The 23,704-nt window shown below is 34.0% G+C and overlaps 1 protein-coding gene across 2 annotated transcripts in view; it reads right to left on the bottom strand.

The window, feature by feature from the left end:
- Window positions 1-2,416: 2,416 nt before the first annotated feature.
- The window catches only part of LOC114329411 (inter-alpha-trypsin inhibitor heavy chain H5), a 74,853-nt gene continuing 53,565 nt past the window's right edge, over window positions 2,417-23,704 (bottom strand). The window contains exons 9-10 of one of the 2 annotated variants that reach the window (XM_028278503.2): window positions 7,907-8,083; window positions 2,417-2,724 (exon numbers count right to left, since the gene is read on the bottom strand). In XM_028278503.2, coding sequence (XP_028134304.2) covers window positions 2,459-2,724; window positions 7,907-8,083 — 443 coding nt within the window. In that variant the 3' untranslated portion in view covers window positions 2,417-2,458. The remainder of the gene's footprint in view (window positions 2,725-7,906; window positions 8,084-23,704) is intronic. The other variant, XM_028278510.2, reaches the window with a different exon arrangement.

A 23,704-nucleotide genomic window follows, 5' to 3' on the forward strand; every position in this document is an offset into this window, starting at 1 on the left:
TTATCGGTTCTGTTCCACTATTTCTCATTGTTTCATTCTTATTTTCTCCATATCCTCTCTGACTGCATCTTTCCACCTTTTTCTAGGCCGTCCTACAGATCTTTTTCCGTCTGGTCTTTCCCAAACCCCATTGTTTATAAGGCGATCATCGATACTCTGACTGCATCTTTCCACCTTTTTTTAGGCCGTGCTACAGATCTTTTTCCGTCTGGTCTTTCCCAAACTCCATTGTTTATAAGGCGATCATCGATAAAAATATTTTTATAGTTGGTGGGGTATCCCGTATTGTGGTACAACAAACTGTTGAACCCTGCGATAAAACACGAAATTTAGATTCAATGCCAAAAGGAAATTGCAGAATACGGGGATAATCCTAAACTTCAGCATTACTAATCATCATCACTGACGTTACATCTCTTCGTGAGTCTTTGCCACGTTTACCTTCTATGTTTATCGGTCCTGTTCCACTATTTCTCATTGTTTCACTCTTATTTTCTCCATATCCTCTCTGACTGCATCCTTCCACCTTTTTCTAGGCCGTCCTACAGATTTTTTCCGTCTGGTCTTTCCCAAACCCCATTGTTTATAAGGCGATCAGCGTATCACAGGTCTATCCAAAATCCCGACAGCCAAAACCCCGACACGCCAGAATCCCGACAGGCCAAAATCCCGACAGGTTTGATAAGTTCCTTTTAACATATAATTACATTTATTTCTGGTTTTTTGTTTATGGTCATCTGTTTTTTATTTTTTGTTGCTAAACAAAAGTATTTACCATTTAATATGAACTAATTTTCTAAATAAAATTTCTAACATGGGTATATGAATTAAAATATTTAGTGCAATAATATATGTATAATCAAATCCTGAATTCAAGTTTACTTTCATATAATAGATATTATCACGTCACTTACAACCTTCAATTTCAGTAAGTATAGCTTTTATTTTATTATAAAATGAAGTCTTTAGTAATTTTTTCTTTTAAAATACATAGTAATTATTAGTACCCGCACTTATTAGTAAGTAATTCATTTTTCAATTTCAATACTCTATAATATGATTTGGTATTGCATTTGAAAAGGAAACAATAAATATTCAAAATGTAGTGGTCGGGATTTTTGCTTATGCGAGGATTGTTGCATGTCGGGATTTTGGCCTGTCGGGATTCTGGCGTGTCGGTGTTTTGGCCGTCGGGATTTTGGCTGTCGGGATCTTGGCTGTCGGGATTTTGGGCGCCACCGGCGTATCACATACCCTGCTCATCTTAGTTTATTGGCCTTTATATATCTAACTAGATTTTTCTACCTGAAGAGAGACTCTAGCTCGTTGTATTTGGATCTCCATTCATTTGCCACGATATCTCTGCAAGGACCATAATATATGACTCGAAGGGTTTTACGTTTCTACCCCAGCAATTTATGGTCTTCTCTTTTTGTTATCGTCCATGTTTCGCTTATTATAGTCTTATATATCTGGATTTTTGCACATTGTGAAAGACTTTTGCTGACTTTATTAGATGTTGCATTGCAAATAAAGATCTGTTTCCCTCCATTATTCGTGTTTCAACTCCTCCTTCTTCTTTGTTGTCATTGGTGATTGTTGCTCCTAGATATTTAAATTATTTAACCACTGTGAAGTTATGATCGTTTATAGTAATATTTGCCTTATTCGCCGTCGTTTTTGTTTTGAGACGACCATGTATTTTGTTTTGTGTTCATTTACTTTTAGACAGATATTTAATGCAGCTTCTTCAAAGCTCGAGAAAATATTCTTAACTTCTAATGTTAATTGTGCTACTGCATCGGTAAAGGAGAGTAAATGGAGATTTTTTTCTCCCCGGGCAGCTATGCCTGGTTTAATTATTGGATACATTTTACACATGACATATTCTAAGGCCAAGTTAAACAACAATGGGGACAACAGATCTTCCTTTTTCAGCCCAGACTTGGTGGTACATTGGCTTTATATATTTTTGGGACTCTACATATAGGTATACAAATTCACACGCAACTAATGTTAAATTTTCATAAGGATAGCCTGAATCTGGACACGGTACATAAACATGAAGAAAGCAAATATTGCAACATCGTTTTCTTTTACTATGATACTTCGTTCGTATATATCTTGGCTTAGGAATTTTCTATTGCTCTTCGTTTGTGAATAAACATAACAGTTTCTGAATAAACTGTATTTTTTACTATTGCTTTGACTCCACCATCCATGATCCGTGATCCGTGATCCACCTCCGCCGCAAATGGAATGGACGTGATAGGTAGTGGAAGATGTGACAGGGCGTTGGCAAGCCATCGGCGCGAGTTGGTGACGCTAACGTTACACGGTTAGATGCAAGAGTATTTTGACATGTGTGTTCCTTTAGTTTTCTACTTAAGGTTTAAATAAAATAAAAAACATCATCAAAACTTAAGACATATTTATTATTCCAAAAATAAAAATATTATTAAGACAGACAAATATTGTATGTCTTTCCTTTCGTAGATTTTACTTTAATACACTTTTTTTTAATCGTTACCGTAGCGTTTACAGTTTTCTTCACCTTATTCGGATTGCATAATTTTAAGCATTCGTATTTTGAATTAAACCTATTGGAATTACCGAGACAACCACCGTATGCATATTGGACACAAGTATGTTTGGCTTGGTCGTAAAACCATTGCAGTAATTTTTTATTGCACGTACCCAAAGAAATTGGGAGCTTACATCTCTCTAGAATCAAAAAATATAAAAAAATAGGTTATTGATTATGTCCAATAAAAGAAGGATAAAAGAACTACAACGTTAAAGGGACTTTATTGTTTCATAAATGTTCAATGGACCCCCAAACATAAAAAAACACGGAGCCAGGAGTGAGTAAAGAAAATTTGTTTAAAATTCAATTTCTTATCGAAATGTCACCCTTTAAAGTGAAAAATAAGTTTTTTTGACAAAATATATTCAAAACATAAAAAAAATAACACGAAAAAACGTGTTTTCCTTTTTTGTCCCTAAACTTTTTTCCACGGGGGTATAAGTATACGCATTATTTCACAGAAAAAAAATCTGCCCTTATTTATGTAGATACATTATCTACTAAATAAGGCTTATATACCAGACAAAGAAAACGTCGTTTTTATTATTCTGATTACTTATAAACTTTTTCCATAATAGTTTTAAAAATTGTAATTTGTAAACATCGTTGCAAGTATCACTTTTTATATTTTGGTTACCGTTAGTCCTAGAATATTTTGCAATAATCATCATCATCAAATCATCATTGTTTTAAATTGCCCCTTGCCATCTGCTTTTTGAAAACTTTTTGGCAAGGTACTTTTTCTTTCTTCTTGATGTTAACCTAATACACGTTTTGTATTCTAGTTTTTGGATAGAAAATCAATATTTCTCCCTTCGGGAGCCTCCAGCCTCATATATCACCTGTGATGCCACTTAAAGGCCAAGAATAACAACAGGATGCAATTAGATTACAACAACAGCAACCCACCAACAACTAGAGCTGCAGTGACCTGGGGCCGACCATTCAGCCCAGTTTGAAAAGGCACCAGCTGTACCATCCGACATCAAGAAGATCTACCAACAAATATCACAAGCCATACATAAGTATAATAAAAAAATTGTTAGCTTTTGACAAGAATTTGAATATGTTTGGTAATGCATTTAATAAGTCATATTTTTTTATTAAAACTTTATTGGACAATAAACAATTAGTTAAAATATTGTTTTGTTTGCTTTTGCTTCCAATCCAGATTTTCATAGTTCAGGTTTAAGATTACTAACTGACCCAATTGAAGCTGGCAATGGGATAAGACAGGGAGATTCCCTGAGTCCTCTGTTGTTCAACCTGATCATGGACGAAATAATAAAAAAAAGGGATACCAAATGGGCGAAAAACAACTTAAAATAATCTGCTACGCAGACGACGCAATACTAATATCTCAAAGTGAAGATGATTTACAACGTATGCTGCACGAATTTAATATAACCGCTAGAAAATTTAACATGTTAATTTCCAAAAAAAAAAGACTAAATGCATGGTTATAACAGCAGATCTAATAAGGTGTAAATAAGGTGTAGAGCTGGAGGGTCAAATAATAGAACAAGTCATGGAGTTTAAATATCTAGGCATCACACTATGCAGCTACGGAAAGCTCGAAACAGAAGTGGAAGATCAGGTGAATAAAGCAAACAGAGCCGCAGGTTGCTTGAATGAAACAATATGGAGAAATAAAAACATCGGAAAAGAAGTGAAAGGCAGAATTTACAAAACAGTCATCAGTCCAATAATGACATACGCGGCAGAAACATGACCTGACGCAGAAAGAACAAAAAGAATGCTAGAAACAGCAGAGATGAAAAAATTGCGAAAAATCGATAGTAAGACGATGTGGGATAGAGCTAGAAGTGCAGATATACGAAGGAGATGCAAGGTGGGCAACATTAATAACTGGGTGAAAAGCAGAAGAGTAGAATGGAACGACCACATAAGCCGAATGACAACAAATAGAGTAGTAAGGACGGCGAGAGACGGTTCCCCAATAGGAAGGCGATCAGTGGGAAAACCACAAAAAAGATGGAATGACAACTTGCTGGAGGCACATTGAAAAACAGACAGAGTAATGTCTATATAAAAAGAAGAAGAAGAAGAAGAAGAAGAAGAAGAAGAAGAAGAAGAAGAAGAAGAAGAAGGTTTAAGATTAGGACAAGATGAACACACACCTTGGGATACTGAGCTAGGCCAGGGTGAACGATATCTATCATGGACCATGGATGATTGAAATATTATTATTCAATATTATTTCAATTATCTGGGGTAAAGTTTAAATTATCTGGGGTAGTTTATCGTATCGTATCAATATATGTCTGAGGATTTAAAACAGCCTAACCGTTCTTCATCACCTTTTTGTTATCGTCCACGTTTCTGACACGTATAAGTGAAGACGGGCTTGATTAGAGTTCTGTATGTTAATATTTGTGTTCTTTTTGTGACTATGTTTGATGTTAAACGTTTCTTTAATCCATAGTACGCTCTATTTGCTAGATATATACGTCTGTTTATTTCTGCAGTTATTGTATTACTTTGGTTAATTTGTGAGCCTATATATACGAACTCTCTTCCTCTTTCGAAACGATATATTAGGTTTCAACCATTAGATCTTCAGATTCTGCTACTTGATTATTATTTGTGACCTTAATATACTTAGTTTTACTTAAAATCATTTGTAATAAACAATTTTTTCTATAACCGTGTTAAAAATGCCATTTTTAATACTCCATACGAGCGTTAAAAATGCTACTTTAAGGCACTAGTGCTTTAAAATTTTTATGGCACTGCAGTTCGTTTGACCGTGTAATGTCAAAAAAAAATATAAAAATGGAATGTCAAATTAAAGTAAAAGTTTTTGTAGATATTGTCCTGTAATTACGTAATCATAAATAACTATTATGATATAAGTGTTAAAAGTACACGTTTAAGGCACGCATGTGAAAGTTTGCAGAAAGAGCGAAGCGAGTTCTGCAATTCACATGAGTGCCTAAAAATGTACTTTTTAACACGCATATCATACAATATTTTTTCTACAAACGTAATTACAGGACAATATCTACACAAACTTTTACTTTAACTTGACTGACATTCCATTTTTATATTTTTTTTGGCATTACATCAAAATTGCCCATACGGTTAATACGAACTGCAGTGCCATAAATTTGTTAAAGCACTATTGCCTTAAATTAGCATTTTTAACGCTCGTATGGAGTGCTAAAAATTGCATTTTTAACACGGTTGTAGAAAAATAACTATTAAAGTACATAAAATTTTCGTTTTCTGCGACCGTGCTAAAAGAGCCACTTTCCCGCACGCATTTTGTTTCCGAAAGTTGCACTTTCCCGCACGGCGTGCGTGAAAGTAAAATACCTTGTAATATGGCCTTATAATATATTATAATACATGCAATAAACTAATATTTAGATATTATTCACTAATTTATTTCAAATTTATCTTATTGTGTTCATGTTTTAATGAAATTAGCGCGATAATTCGATGAAATAAAATTATTTTGACATAATATTTAAAAGTCAGATCAGTAGATAATTACAATGGTTTTGAATCGTCGCATCGTCATGGAAACCAAGATCGTCGTCGTGGTAATCCATTATATTGAAAGTTTGGTTTTGATAACCTTGTCAAAGAATTAATTTGTGTATTTTCAATCCTAAATAAAAATTGATATAACTCTATTTTTTGTGGCTTTTTTCCAAACGTACGGCCCTAGAAAAAATATTGTTCCTAACTCATGCAGAAAGTGTCTTCCCCGCACTCGACTGCTTGCCCGAACTCCGCTATTGCGTCGTTCGGGTCAACGGCAGTGTCGTGCGTGAAAGTATCACTTTCCGCACTAGTTAGGAAAATAACTATTTTTATTAATCTAAATGTGCAAGAAAAACAGTTTTAAACAGTTTTAAAAGTTAGCAAAAATCTTTAAAAGTAGAAAACTTTGAAAAATCGTGTTTTGTTTAAAATTATTAGTTCCAGAACCTTCTAAAATACATTATTTTAAACATAGTTGATCTTTCTTTCTACTAACTTTATAGCGTATATCTCAATTTGCGTAAAAAAAATTTATAGAACAATGTTGCGAAAAAATAGGGAAAGCCAAATGAATCCTAAAAACTTCTACAAGGCGTTACTTTGAAGAGGAAGGATAGAAGTTTTTTCAGTAAAACAAAGACTATTAATATTATACCCTCGTGGTAAAAAGTTATCGGACAAAAAAATCGGTTATTCTTGTTGTTTTTTGCTTCGTTGTTTGAATATATTTTTGTCAAAAAAACTATTTTTGGCTTTTGAAGGTCTTCTTCTTCTTCTTCTTCTTCTTCTTCTTCTTCTTCTTATTCTTGTTGTAGATCTGTCGATCTGTTAATTCCGACGTTGAAGTATTTCTTGAGAGGCAGACTGCCAGCTATCTCTCCATCTTTTTGGTGGCCTCCCCGGTGGACGCTTGCCTGCTGGTTTTCCTTCTAGAGCAATTCTTGGTAGTCTGTGCTCCTGCATTCTTTTTACATGACTGAACCATTCTCTTCGTCTTTGCCTGCCCCATCTGACTACATCTTGCATGCCACATTGTTCCCTGATGATGTTGTTTCGTATTCTATCTCTTCTTATAATCAACTATTTTTAATGGGAAATAGAGTATTATTTGGTATTTTAACAACGACACCCGACTTGGGCGTCGAAACGTTAATAAAATCATTTTTTTGACAAAATTGTGGCTTATTTCCCATTAAAAATAGTTGATTATAAAAATGCCACAAGGAAATAGCTTCAAAACAACACTATCTCTTCTTGTCTTCCCTGCTGTTGCTTTTAGTGTCTTCATTTCGGCTGTTCGTAGCATGTTTTTGGTTTTATTGGTGTCTTCTCTTGATTCAATGCCATAGGTCATAACAGGTCTGATACAAGTTTTATAAATTCTAACTTTGCTGTCCAGTCTCATATATTATGGGTTATTCCAGACCACATCTCTGAAACATCCGGACAAGACAGCGGCCTTGTTAATTTGTCCTCTTAGGTCTCTGGCTGGGTCATGATAACTTGATAACTCTACAACTAGATATTTGAACTGGTTTAGCTGTTCTATGGGTTTCCCCTCTTTTGTAGGTGACATTCCGATATAAAATTTAATTTTGAACAACTTTCTATAGAGCTATTCAAATTGCACAGAATTAACCCAATGGACCCTAGTGTATAGGGACTAATTCTGAATAGCTTTAAATGGTAGCAGTCCACGAATTTTTCATATTGGGGGCCCATTGACTTTACAAAACAATATTTCCTTTCTAAAGTAAGTATATAATTAAGCTTGGTTAAAAGATTAGACAGTGCTCAGTGCTTTACCTGGACCCGTTGGATTCACACATGCTTGTTCACAATCTTGTTTAGTTGCAAATCTATTATCGTTTCCATAACATCCGCCATATTTAAACTGTTCACATTGGTGTTTAAGTGTACTATAAAACCATTTATCGGTAAAATCGACACAAATTCCACTATCATCAGGCAAAGAGCAACTACCTGAAAAACACGTATTAATATTTAGTAGAGAAAGCCACTGCGCATCCGCTAGGAAAAATATTCCGATTCGGATTTTTTGCACAATCCTACTCAAAAAGGACCCCTTTTAATACATTTGCATGTTGCCAGGACCAAAAGTGGGTCAAAAATTTTTTGTTTTTTTTTCTAAAATTATTTTTTTCGCATGGAACAAAGTTTTTTTAGATTTTTTGGATTAATCCAAACAGAAAAGGTCTTTAGTGACTTTTCTCTAAAAATGATAGTTTTTGACATTTTTAATCGGCCATTTTTAACCTTCAAAAACTATGTGAAAATTTTAAAATCCGAATGTTGCCAAGATAGGTAGATATTCTTTAAACATTGATTGATGAAATCCCGAAGAGTTTTTTGCAATACAGTATTCAAAACTCCTTTGTTTTTTAATTTCTAATTTCAATTGCATGTGTATACAGTATGGTGCAAATGAAAGGAATAAATTCGATATTTCGTAAACCGGCGACTTTAAGGAAAAAACCCGAAACAGGTCGATTTTTATTTTTAAGTTATGATATTGTGGCATATATGGTATACTAGTGACGTCATCCGTCTGGGCGTGATGACGTAATCGATGATTTTTTTAAATGAGAATAGGGATCGTGTGGTAGCTCATTTAAAAGGTTCTTTAATTCTCTATTTAGTAATGTAAACATTTACATAATTATTTATACAGGGTGTCCAAAAATTTTTTATTAAATTAAATTATTTGACAAAAAAAGAAGTAGAAGGACCCTGTATAAATAATTATATAAATGTTTATATTACTTAATATAGAATTGAAGAGCCTTTCAAATGAGCTAGCACACGACCCCTATTTTCATTTAAAAAATCATCGATTACGTCATCACGCCCAGATGGATGAAGTCACTAGTATACCATATATGCCACAATATCATAACTTAAAAATAAAAATCGACCGGTATTTTTCCTTAAAGTCGCCGGTTTACGAAATAACGAATTTATTCCTTTCATTTGCACCATACTGTCGGTGAAAAATAGTGTCGCGCACGTTTGATTAGCAATTAAAAAACAAAGGAGTTTTGAATATTGTACTGCAAAAATCTCTTAGGGATTTCATCAATCGATGTTTAAAAAATATCTATCTACCTTGGTAACATTCAAATTTTCAGTTTTTCACATAGTTTTTGAGGGTTAAAAATGGCCAATTTCGCAATTTTTCAATTTTTAATCGCTTATATGTCATAAACTATCAACTTTAGAGAAATGTCACTGAAGACCTTTTCTGTTTGGAATGATCCAAAAAACCTAAAAAAAACTTTGTTCCATGCAAAAAAAAAATTTTAGGAAAAAAACAAAAAAAGACATTTTAAACATTTTTGACCCATTTTTGGTCCTGGCAACATGCAAATTTGTTAAATAGGGTCGTTTTTGAGTAAGATTGTGCAAAAAATCCGAATCGGAATATTTTTCCTAGCGGATGCGCAGTGGCTTTCTGGACTAATTTAAAAGTGTATTTATACTATATTATGTACAGTTGTACATAAATACCTGAAAACGCGAAGGTCACTCGGGTAGCAAATCAAGGAGAGGGGGCCTCAGTTGAACGCGTTGGTGCCAAGAATAAATATCCATTTAAAATGCATTATGCACAAAATCAGTGCCATCCCCGAGGACAGTATTCAAACTACACTAAACGTCTTCAATGGACTTCACAAATACCTACAGCATACCGTTGAGGAAGAGCAAGAACAAGGTGTATGGTTTGTTCAACAGTAATTGGTTAGAGTTTAATTAGTGCGGTCGTAAATATTATTAAATTTATCTGACCTGGCCCATTGTTAAGACCCACCCGGAGTGATAAGCCACCGAGGTAGACAGAGTTGGTCTTTTGCAATTAACACTGACTAGACGGTACTCCCATAATAAAGCCTAAAATAAATTTTACCTGAAACCGGGCCTTTTATACTATTATCGGTTAATCCGGGCTGTTTATAGTGGTAACTAATTGAACTTAACCATTTACTGTTTAACATACCATACCTTTTTTAGACACTAAGGTGATAAGAACTTCAGAGAACAAGATCATTTTGGATTGGTATCAGAAACCAACTGACACCGGAAGAGCACTGTTGTTGCGATGAAGAGCATAATTTTACAGATTACCAATGACATGTTCACACAAAAAAATTTAAAAACATTTAATAACATATTTTTAAACAACGGCTATCCTAGTAAAATTCTTAAGCAACTGAGACTTACATGACCGGCAATGTGATAACAGACCACCAGATCCCGTTATTTACAAAAAGTTACCCTACATAAATAGACAAGGCGAAAACAGCGGGTTCTTTGGAGAAAATATTTCCATGAGATTTTTTTGCATAATCTCATTCGTGAGACACCCCAGAATAAGGTACAAGAAGTTGCCCACGCGAAAAGTGGTCCAATTTTTTTTAACAATTTTTTTTAATCAAATTGCAAAAATCAATATTTTTGGCCGGAACATTTTTTAGGTTTTTTGGGCCATTCTGGATAAAAAAGGTCTCTTATAATTTTTCTCTAAAGTTGATCGTTTTCGAGGTAAAAGCATTTTAAAATTGAAAAAAATCGAAAAATGGTAATTTTCAAGGCTTAATAACTCGGTTAAAAGTTATTACTATGAAAGTCATAAAGTAACTAAATCAAAGTCTAAAGCCCACCCTACAGGATCCTGAAGAAATTTTTGTCATTATTTGATTACTAAGCTGTTATTTTTAAGTAAAAATAATGAGCGCCATGCACGTATTAGGCGGCCGTCCATGATGAGTCCGAAAGAAAGTCCATTCAGGCAGTCCAATGGCGCATCTCACTCGCACTCACATTTACAACCGCGTCAATGCGATCTTCCAACTCATTATTAATAATTAAAAATAACAGCTTAGTAACAAATTAATGACACAAAGGCTATAGCGGGATAAGATGGTCAAAAATGCCCCCGCACCGATCAGCCCCGCTACTTATTTTTTCGATCAAGGATATAAAATTATGCCCTCATGCAAATTTTTAGCTTCCCAGATGTCCTAAAACGTCTTGAATCGAAAAAAGAAAAATTTTTAGGTTTTATTCTTTTGTGAGCGCAATTTTACTTTAAAAAATCTGAAAAAAATTCAAGAGGTTGTATTTTTTGAATACAAAACAACCTAATTTTTTTCAGATTTTTGTAATGAAAAATGAGCCCAGGAAAAATTAATGAAATTTTCAAAAAAATTTTAGGTTATGATAATATGATTTGGCCAACTTTTAAATAGTATTTTTTTGTGTACTTTTTGCCGTTCTTTTAAACAGCAGAGGCGAAATTTTTAATATCTGAGCGGAAAGAACGAAAAAATCGAAAAAACCGTTTTTGGTTGTCTCGAGATGCATCTCGGGACAGCCAATTTTAGGATTTAGGATCTTGACTACAACAACTGAAAAAAAAAATTGTGAATTTTATCATAAAATTTGGTATGTGGGGTTATAATAATATTTGGAACAACTTTTCCAAATAACTTTTATCGATATCTGTAACGCGAAGCACATCGAATCGCATATCGAAAACTCACCCTGTTTGTAGAAGGCCGCGTTTAAAATTTAAAGTTCAGTTGACTATTTTAAAAATTGTGAACCATCAACCTGTATGACTGTGCAAAATTTCAAATCTGTATATATTTTCATAGCCGAAACTTAGGGATGTCTTCATCTTAAATGCGACACACTGTATCTTATTAATTCGATCATTTATTACAACTAATACAGTCGTATTTTTTATAGATTCAAAATATACAATGAGAATACTGACTAATTCACTAATTTTATCATAAAAAGTTCAAATTGATTGCATTGAAATATTGAACCAATTAATGCGTATTAATATAATATTATTATAATTATTATTATAATATTTATAATAGAGTGAGTTTTATGTATAAAAATTCTCAAGTATCTCGGAAACGACTTGCACGTTTTTCATAGGTTTTGGTGGGTAGGGGTTTTCTAATGCAGCCGATATTACAGTGATAATTATATTGTTGTCAGATTTTCCGTTTTCCTGTAAATCTAATGAAATTTCTTATTTCAAATAGAACACCCTGTATATTTTTTGCGTTTCAAAGTCCTTAAGATATACTGATTATTTTTTATGTTATATTCTCTATACCTAAATACCATAGTTTCGGAGTTATTGCTACATTGATTAAAAAAAAATTAAAGAAATTATAAAAATCAATTTTTTCGGCCCGTGTAGACATCATTTTACGTTCTTTGGATCATTGGGAACAAAAAAAGGTCTTTTGTAATTTTTCTCCAAAGTTAATCGTCTTCGAGTTATAAACAATTTAAAACTGAAAAAAATCGAATAATGACGATTTTCAAGGTTCAAAAACAAAAATAAAAACCATTATTTTTGAAACTGCGGAGTACCCAAAACCCTTCTTCCAGGGGCTCGCTATAAAATTTTTTGGCACGTTTTATTCTAAAACATTGCTTTTTAAATGTTAATGAAGCGCATTTGAGAGGACGGGTTGAATAACATAAAAAACAATATTTTAGAATGAAACTAGCTCAAATAATTACTAATTGGTAACTGATAAAATAAGGCTTTAGCTAGAATTTCTATAATTGGCAGTTTCAAAAATAATATTTTTGATTTGTGTTTTTAACCTTGAAAATCGTAATTATTCGATTTCCTTTCAGTTTTAAATTATTTATAACTCGAAAACGATTAACTTTATAGAAAAATTACAAGAGAACTTTTTTGTTCCCAATGGTCCAAAGAACGTAAAATATTGTCTACGCAGGCCGAAAAGATTGATTTTTATAATTTGTTTAAAAATTTTTTTTTAAATAAATGTAGCAATAACTCCGAAATTATGGCCTTTAGGTATAGGGAATATAACATGGAAAATAATCAGTATTTCTTAAGGACTTCAAAACACAAAAAATATACAGGGTGTTCTATTTGAAATAAGAAAGTTAATTAGGTTTTCAGAAAAACTGAAGATCTGACAACAATATAAGTATTACTATAATATCGGCCACATTAGAAAACCCCAAACCACCACAATCCATAAAAATCGTGCAAGCCATTTCCGAGATAATTGAGGGTTTCCATACATAAAACTCACTAAGTATATTATATTATTATTACACATAATTATATAAACATTCTTTTTTATTAATACACAATTAATAATTGGTTCAATACTTCAATGCAATCAATTTGAATTTTTTATGATAAAATTAGTGAATTAGTCAGTACCTTGATTGTATATTTTGAATCTATAAATAATACGACTATATTAGTTGCAATAAATTATCAAATTGATAAGATACAGTGTGTCGCATTTAAGATGAAGACACCTCTATGTTTTGGCTATAAAAATATATACAGATTTGAAGTTTTGCACAGTCATACAGGGTGATGGTTCACAATTTTTAAAATAGTCAACTGAACTTTAAATTTTAAACGCGGCCTTCTACAAACAGGCTGAATTTTCGATATGCGATTCGATTTGCTTCGCGCTACAGATATCGATAAAAGTTATTTGGAAAAGTTGTTCCAAATATTATTATAACCCCACATACCAAATTTTATGACAAAATTCACAATTTAAGTTTTTTTCAGTTGTTGTAGTCAGGATCCTAAATCCTAAAATTGGCTGTCCCGAGATGCATCTCGAGACAGCCAAAAACGGTTTTTTCGATTTTTTCGTTCTTTCCGCTCAGATATTAAAAATTCTGCTTCTGTCATTTAAAAGAACGGCAAAAAGTACACAAAAAACTATTATTTAAAAGTTGGCCAAATCATATTATCATAACCTAAAAATTGTTTGAAAATTTCAAAAAAATTTCCTGCGCTCATTTTTCATTACAAAAATCTGAAAAAAATTATGTTGTTTTGTATTCAAAGGATGCAACCTCTTGAATTTTTTCAGATTTTTTTAAGTAAAATTGCGCTCACAAAAAAATACAACCCAAAAATTCTTCTTTTCTTGATTTAAGACGTTTTAGGACCTCTGGGAAGCTAAAAATTTGCACGAGGGCATAATTTTATATCCTTGATCGAAAAAATAAGTAGCGGGGCTGATCGGTGCGGGGGCATTTTTGACCATCTTATCCCGCTATAGCCTTTCTTCAGAGCAATAAGAGGACTCACAGGAAGAAGAAGCAAATTAGCTATGAAAACAAAATTAAGACTGATAAATAGCATTATACTGCCAATAATTACATACGCATCTCTTGCATGGGGTCACATAAGTCAAAGTAACAAAAAGAAGATACAAGCGGCACACAACAACTGCCTCAGAGAAGCTGCAAACGTGCCCAGATACGTCGCCGAACGGTTCTTATTTAGAGACCTAAAACAAATAAGAGTACTGGATATTATGGAGGAAAAAGCCAGAACAAAATTTGCTGAGCTAGAAGACCACCCAAACCGGATCTTGCAAGAGATATTAAGGTATGATGTGTACCATAGATGGAAACATAGGAGACCCAAACAACAAATATTAGTAAATATATAATAAAGGCTAGATAATCGTAGCTCTATCAAAAGAAGACAACTTGCTCACCTTTGGCATCTCATTATATTTATTAATGTTGATTTTTATAATTTTCAGACATCCCTCAAAAAAATATACAAAAAAACTTCAAATCGGCTTCAGCCACTAAAAAAATCAATAAAATATTAACAATAGGCGAAAGCCACAAAAAAAAATATTAGTAACAAAACCCAATAAAGGGCATGAGGGGCCCACATCCTCGAGCGCCGAGTCGCCGAACTGGACAGAGCCCAGAGCGGGGACTCGGCGCCCGAGCAAGCAAAACAGATCGAAGATAAGTCACTAGAGATAGCGGGAATAGAGCGCCTCACGCTGGCCTGCATTGATCGGGGTAGGATTTCATATGGGAGTCCGTGTACCCAAGACTCCCATATGATAAGCACTTTGCTGATTGAGAGCCTCTATAGCGCATCAGAGTGCTATCGGGGGGTAAGTGGATGGTCTGGAGCATTGAAGCGGGGTGGAGTGATTCCTGCTTACGGGAGTTAATCCTCCTCGCCCCAATGAATTGTATCACCCGAATGTCATTCTCTAGGGGTGAGCAAGTCTCTCAGGCTGGGTTAAATCACTATGCTTGCTTGCTTGCTTGCCTTTCTTCAGGATTATGAACGGGGGCTTTAAATTTGATTTCGCGTTTTTCAAATTTTAAATTGCTTATAACTCGAACACGATCAACTTTAGAGAAAAATTATAAGAGACCTTTTCTATCCGGAATGGTCTGAAAATATTGTTCGGGCCAAAATATTGATTTTTGCAATTTGATTAAAAAATTCTTCTTCTTCTTCTTCCTCTTTATAAGCAATTCTACTTGTTCATTGGCGGATTGATACCTCTATGGAAGGTTGCCACTCCATCTTTTACGCGGTCGGCCGATACTTCTTCTGCCGATTGGACCTAAACAAAAATTGTTAAAAAAAATTGGACCACTTTTCGCGTGGACGACTTCTTGAACCTTATAACGAATATGATTATGCAAAAAAATCTCATGGGAATATTTTTTCCAAAGAACCCGCCGATTTCGCCTTGTCTAAAATGGCTTAACTAACAATGTAATGAAGCTGCTGAGCGAAATTCTCAAAATCAAAATAGCTAAGTATAATAGCATATCCAACTACAGCTTATTCTCAAAGCTTAAATAAAAACTTTCTTGTCTCGAATATGACGGGCAGTATATAGGGCAATATGAAAACTATAGGGGTATCACTCTCCTAGACGTAACATATAAGGTACTCGCCAGAGTCGTAAGAAGCAGACTGGAAAGGCACTTAAACGAGCAGGTTGGTGAATACCAGGGAGGATTCAAAAAGGGCAGATCCACCATTGATCAAATATTCGTATTGAAAATGAGCAGTACATACGAGCAACAGTTAAAGTTAAACCTCCTCTTTATAGATTTCAAACAAGCTTACGATTCTGTGATAAGAAGGCGTTTGTACCAGGCCCTAAGAGTACTTGGAATTCCGGAAAAGATGATCAGACTCGTAAAAATGACCTTAGTGAAGACCGACAACAGAGTAAGGATAGAAGGAAGCCTGTCAGGAAAATTTGAAGTTAAAAGGGGATTAAAGCAGGGAGATCCGCTGTCCACAGTACTTTTCAATTTCTTGTTGGAGGCAATATTGAGAGAGAGTGGAATACCAACGAAAGGTATGATCTTTGACAACAGAAACCAGGTTCTGGCCTTTGCGGACGATATAGTGCTAATGGCAAGAACGGAAAGGGAACTGCTGAGGATTTTCAAACTCTTTGAAGTAAAGGCTAAGCAGTATGGACTGAGAATTAATGAGCAAAAAACAAAGTATATGGAAATGGGACAGACCTCAAATGAAGACACACAACTGAAAACTACCACAAACAATGAGAATAAAGAGTATTGCTTCAAAAAGGTGACGGAGTTTGAGTATCTAGGAGTAACGCTAACAAGTAAAGGGGAAGAAAGCCAGGAAATCGAAAAAAGAATCTCGAAAAGAAGAAAGACAGTCGAAGCCCTACACAAACTACTAAGAGCCAAAAACATCTCCAGAGAGGCAAAATTAAGACTTTATCGAACAGTGATCCAGCCCACAGTTCTTTACGGGAGCGAAACATGGGTCATGAACAAAAACCAAGAAAATATGCTGAACATCTGGGAGCGGAGTGTCCTAAGGAAGATATTCGGGGGAGTAAAAAACGATGAAGACATTTGGAGGAGACGAACAAATGCAGAGATCAGAGAGCTGTACCGGAAACCAGAAATAAGCCAGATGGTCAGAACAAAGAGACTAAGTTGGTTAGGTCATCTTGCGAGAATGGCAGACGGAAGGTGGGCAAAGGACTCGCTGCTGAGAGGGGAAGGAAAGAGGAGAAGAGGACGACCTAGGAAAAAGTGGCTAGAAGCATGTAAGGAAGACCTGCAAACAATCGGGATATCAAATTGGAGAACTGCGGCCATGGACAGGAGAAAATGGAGAAAAACCGTGGAGAAATTCCAAGCCATGGGCCTTTAAGGCCTGTTGAGCTATATTATATATATATATATATATATATATATATATATATATACAGGGTGGTGAATCGGAAAACGGGCCATAGGATACTCAATGTAAAATTCTAAACTGTTGAATTTCTGCTTCCCTAATTATGTTACATCAAAAGTCATGAGAAGTTATTTGTAGAGGATTGAAATCTGTATTAGAAACAGAAGTTACAATTGTTCTACGATTTAAACACATTCCAAAATTTTGAAAAATATAATGTATTTACCGCAGTAGGTATGTGTGGGCATGTTAGGCCACACGTTATTATTTAACTGACAGTGAGCACATTATTGACTGAAGAAGATATCTTTATTATTAATACTTCTCCTTAACTAAAGGTATCTTATCAACTTTATTGTGTTTTAAACAGTAATTGATAAAATAAATAAAAAAATTGACAGTTCAAATTGTTAATATAATAAATTTATTGTCAACAAATGCAACCTTATACACATTATGGTATTGCGTGTGGCCTAACTTTGGCGTATTACTCTGAAAAATGTATTATATTTTTACAAAATTTTGAATAATTATTGTTCGTAGAACAATATTAACAGTTGTTTTCAATACAGATTTCAATTCTCTACAAATAGTTTCTTATGACTTTTGATGTAAAATAATTAGGGAAGCAGGAATTCAACAGTTTAGAATTTTACATTGAGTTTCCTATGGCCCGCTTTCCAATTCACCACCCGGTATATATATATATATATATATATATATATATATATATATATATATATATATATATATATATATATATAGGGCAAACCTCGCAGCGGTTGAAACAAAGAATAATTCAGCACAAAAGTGATTTCAAAACACGTGCAACAACACACCATCACAACATGCCACTCATTTAATTTATCACATATCAAAATCTTAGATAGCGTCGCAAGCTCCTTCGAGTACACACTCTCTCCTTCCTCCAACCATTATAACTTCAGTCGAACTTATATGCAATGCAACCTATAGTATATAAATTGATAATATCTCGCCGTAGCGATGACGGTAGCGAATTTAATGCTCTTCCCCATCCAAACAGTGCCTCCTCCCCAGTCCTTTCCTCATTGCCGAGTGTCGTGATTCCCTATAATACGAGCAACTATCTCTTTCCATCGGCTTCTGTCCTGAGCTTCCCTCAATGGATTCAGAGAATGTTTTTCCACTGGCTTTCTATACTTGATCCGTCCATCGAGTAGGTGAGCGACCTCTACTTCTGCGCCCTTCAACGTGTCCCGAAATTATAAGTCTCTCAAGATTATCATCACTTTTTCTTGCAATATGGCCGAAAAATTTTAAGACAGTGGAGAGGCAAATAGAGGAAAGTTGAGTCTGAATATTAAGCTCTTGGAGGAATGAGTGATTTGTACTGTGTTCCGTCCATGAGATCCGAAGCATTCTTCTCCAGCACCACATTTCAAAGGCGTCAATCCTTTTTCTGTCGTCCGATTTCATTGGCCATGTTTCGGATCCGTAATTAAATATGAGAAAAATTAAGGCACGTACTAATCTTATTTTGGTGTTCTTCGACAAGGAGCGATCTTTCCAGATTTTCGTTAATCGACTCATAGCGTTTTTGGTCATGCCTATTCTTCTACGTATTTCTGTTTCACAAGATCCTGTATTACTGATGTAGGATCCTAGATAATTGAACTCGTTAAACACTTCAAACTGGTCCAAGGCTCCTGTTGTCTGAAGTGAATTTGAATAATCTACTATCATAATTTTTGTTTTTTGTTTATTGATCTTGAGACCACATCTATTGCTTTCGGCTTCCACTAGCTGCAGCAGGCTGGACATTTCTTCTTCGGATGCAGTTATTAATGTTGTACCATCTGCATATCTGAGATTTGAGATCTTCTTTCCTGCGATAGAAATACCGCCATTCTATTTGTCGACTGCTTTTCTCATTATATATTCCCCATAGGAATTAAAAAGACTTGGAGATAGAATACATCCTTGTCGGACTCCTCTTCCTATTTTAAAAGGATCGTGCTTATGGTTTTCAATTCTTATTCTGGTTTCACTGTTCTCATATAGGCTTTTCACCCGAGCTGACAGATGATCAGGAACCCATCTCATGTAGAACTTTCCACAAAACTGTCCAGTTTACACAGTCAAATGCCTTCTGATAATCCAGAAAGCAGATGATCATCGGAATTTTGAATTCTCCTGCTTTCTCAAAGAGTTGTCGCATATTAGGAATTTGCTCCCTTGTGCCTTTACCCTTCAAGAAGCCTGCCTGTTCTTGTGGTATTTGTCTATCCAGGTATGTCTGCATGCGACACTTGATGATTCTCAACAGAATTTTACTTGGGTGTGAAATTAGTGAAATGGTTCGGTAGTTAATACATTTTGTGGTTATGCCTTTCTTATGAATGGGAGTAAATAGTGCGGTGCACCAATCACTGAGCCATTTGCCGATTCTCCATACATGATTGCACAGTCTCCACATTAATTGGAGACCATGTTCACCATGTTCTTTAAAAGTTCTGCCGTGATGTCATCGCAACCAGGTGATTTATTTCTTTTAAGGTGTTTTATGGCTTCATCGACTTCAGACCAAACAGTGCACAACGTCGCTAAAGAAGTGTTCACTTCAAAAATACTTTAAATACTTATCAGTTATAATGATTGGATTAGGGATAGTGTGGCCACTATAACTTCGGTCGAACTTATACGCAATTAAACCTATAGTATATAAATTACTAATATCTCGCCGTAGCGATGACGGTCGCGAATTCAATGCTTTTTCCCATCCAAAAAGTGCACATCTTCGCTAATAAAGTTTTTAAAAAGATTCTTTCTCGAAATGTACAAGATAAACAAAAATTAAAATTCAATTAATTATAAAACACATACCAGTAGGTTGAGCGATGTTTCTTGCAATATTTTAAAATTCTAAACATAACAAAATATTTCACAGTTATTTCGATAATATGACTCGTTAGCCCTTGCCGCATATTGAAAAAAGATACCCCTTAGTCGTCGTCTGAACCGTTCGTGAAAACAATGTGTATTTCTAAGTTAAATTGCTTTAAATTATAACATAACGCATTTCGTAAGTCATATTATTGTAACGTTATGTTTTTATCTAATTGTTAGTTAATCTTGTAGTTTGTTCCTTATGAAGAAAAATAGATATTCAAAAATCTGAAACAAATATTTAGCGAAAATGACTAAGCTAGTTACATTGGACTAACGTTAAGTAATGAATTATAATAATCGAAAAAATAATAATAACTGAATGATCAATATCATGATTATACAAAAAATGTGAATGGGACATCAGTGATTCTCAGTTCGGGTTTAGGCAAGGTTTAGGAACAATATAAGTAATAGTAGCAACACAGATGCTGGTCTAAAATTGTAACGATCAGAGGAAGGACCTGTTCCTATGCTTTTTAGATTACGAAAAAGCGTTTGATCGTGTCCAATACCACAAGTTAATGCAGATCCTAAAGAAACTTGATATAGACCAAAAAGACACAAGCTGCATTGAAAACTTGTACTGGTATCAAACGGCACAATTAAAAATAGACAATTATACAGGGTGACTGATTAGTAGGGTAAAGCTCAATAGCTCCGCTATAGTAATAGATTTAAGGTTCACATTACAAAATTAGTTAGAATGTTACAGGGTGTTCGATAACATATTGGCAGACCTTACTTTTGTTTTTTTAAATGGAACACCCTATATTTTATTTTATATTCGAAATCTTGTTAACTTCTCCATCACAAAAATATAATGGTTTGTAATGTTATACAGGGTATTTACAAAGTTATAACCAATTTTGTATGAAAATCGTAACAAGTTCAACTCCCTGTATAAATAAAAATAAGCACAACAGCAATGGTTTAATGCAATATTTTTTTATTTATTGTCAAAATTTTTAAAAATTATTGATATTGCTAATTTTCTTTATATCAAATACATGGTGAGCAAAACGCAAGAAGATTATTTTCTCAGTAATGTTAAATAGAACACCCTGTATTTTATGTCATTATTGAAAAGTGACATTAACGTACTTTAATTTTTATATAACATTCCCTATGCCCAAATTTATTAGTTTTCGAGATATTTTCATTTTTCAGAGCAAATTATTTTAGGTGTCTAAATTTATCTAAATTTTAAGTAAGCCATGACTGAATTGACAAATGAAGATTACCGATTATATATCCGGTAATCAATGTAACACTGTAGCAAATAAAGAAATAAAAATAATTTATTAGTAATACATTTTACAAACAAAAACACAACCACTACATGCAACATTTTTGAAACAATTAAAAACTATCTTTTTATGTAAATGCAACAAATAAACAAAAAAAATTAGTAATAAATTTTACAAAAAAACACACAAACACAAAATACAATATTTTGTGAAGACAATAAGTAAACACTACTTTTTTATGTAAATGTAACAATGTAACAAATAAAGAACGAAACATAATATATCAGTAATACATTTTGCAAAAACATGTTTGAAAAAATTAGAAGCTACTTTTAATAAAATATTTTTAATATTTACTTACATAAGGTGTTCAAAATTATCTCCTAACACATTTATGTACGCCTAAAAACGATCATTGAATGAGCTACTTACTCTACGGAGCCTTTGTAAATTAACACATCGAAATACACTTTGTATTCTATTTTTCATCTCATCCCTTGTTGTTGGAGGTATTTTATAAACTTCGTTATTAACGTAACCCCAAAAAATCAGTCCAGTTTATTAAATTCTGGTGATTTGGGTGGCCACGCAACTGGTCCATTGAAAAATGAAAATATCTCGAAAACTAATAAATTTAGACATAGGGAATGTTATCTAAAAATTAAAGTACGGTAATGGTACTTTTCAATAGTGATATAAAATACAGGGCGTTCTATTTAAAATTACTGAGAAAATAATGTACTTGCGTTTTGACTCACCCTGTATTTGATATAAAGAAAATTAGCAATATCGACCATTCTTGAAAATTTTGACAATACGTTAAAAAATATGGCATTAATAAACCATTGTTGTTTTGCTTATTTTTATTTATACAGGGAGTTGAACTTGTTACGATTTTCATATAAAATTGGTTATAACTTTGTAAATACCCTGTATAACATAAAACACCTTTATATTTTTGTGATGGAGAAGTTAACACGATTTCTAATTTAAAATAAAATATAGAGTGTTCCATTTAAAAAAACATATGTTTGGTCTGCCACTGTGTTATCGAACACTCTGTAACATTCTAACTAATTTTGTAATGTGAAGCTCAATGGTGGCTAAAATTTTTGTTATTAACTTTTATTGCTATCTATTACTATAGCGGAGCTATTGAGCTTTACCCTACTAATCAATCACCCTGTATATTCAAACCCATACATATAAGAAGCGGTGTTCGACAGGGATGTGTGCTTTCCCCTCTTTTATTCGGAAAGCACATTTCAAGAGTCTTTGGAAGATGCAGAGATGAGAATCAAAGTTAATGGAATATTGATCAACAACATACGATATGCTGATGATGCTGTCTTAATTTGCGACAACATAGCAGATCTTCAACAACTTGTCACTATAATCGGAGAATACAGTAATCAAATGGGATTAGAGATTAATACCAAAAAGACCAAATTCATGATCATATCCAGAAACTTGGATGCACTTGAAAACTCCAGCATAACACTGAATACCAAGTCCATTGAAAGAGTGAGCAAATTTAAATACCTGGGAACGTGGCTTTTTGAAGACTGGGCATCGGACACGGAAGTAAAATGTCACATTGAGCAAGCTCGACAAGCTATAGTAAAATTCAGGAAGGTACTGACCTGTTCAGAGTTCGATCTTCAACTGAGACTAAGGTTTACCAAGTGCTACGTATGGTCGGTACTGCTATATCGCGTAGAGGACTTAAAACGAGGGAGATAAATAGATTAGAAGCCTTCGAAATGTGGCTTTATCGCTGTATCCTAAAGATACCATGGACGGCGAAAGTCACAAATGTAGATGTCTTTAAGAGAATCATCCAAGAACGCCAACTTTTAGAAACCACCAAGAAAAGGAAAACGGCGAATCTGGGTCACATCATGCAAAACAAAAAATACCAGGACCTCGATTTTTGACACTTCATTTCGTTATCGATCATTCGCTATCTGTACACTAAACATATACGAAGCGAATACGTTCGATAACGAAGCGAAGGGTCAAAAATCGGGGCCCTGTTCCTTAAACTTACAATCGAGGGTAAAATTTAATGCAAGAGAGGAATAGGACGCAAGAAAATGTCCAAAACATAAGGCAATGGACAGGGATTAACGACATACAATCTCTGATACACATTGCAAGAAACAGAGAGTTAATGGAAAATGTGACCGCTAACATCCATTATAGTGGATTTGCATCTAAAGAAGAACATAACTAATAGTAGGGGAGCAAAATATGCTGTCACTCGAGCGTTATGGGGACCTATTGGGTTGTGAAGAGTACACCAGAGTACTTAAAATCAAAAAAAGTTAAGTAAAGTTTTCCATTTTAGTG

This window comes from Diabrotica virgifera, chromosome 7, assembly GCF_917563875.1.
Source record: "Diabrotica virgifera virgifera chromosome 7, PGI_DIABVI_V3a".
In the NCBI taxonomy this organism is placed as follows: Eukaryota; Metazoa; Arthropoda; class Insecta; order Coleoptera; family Chrysomelidae; genus Diabrotica; species Diabrotica virgifera.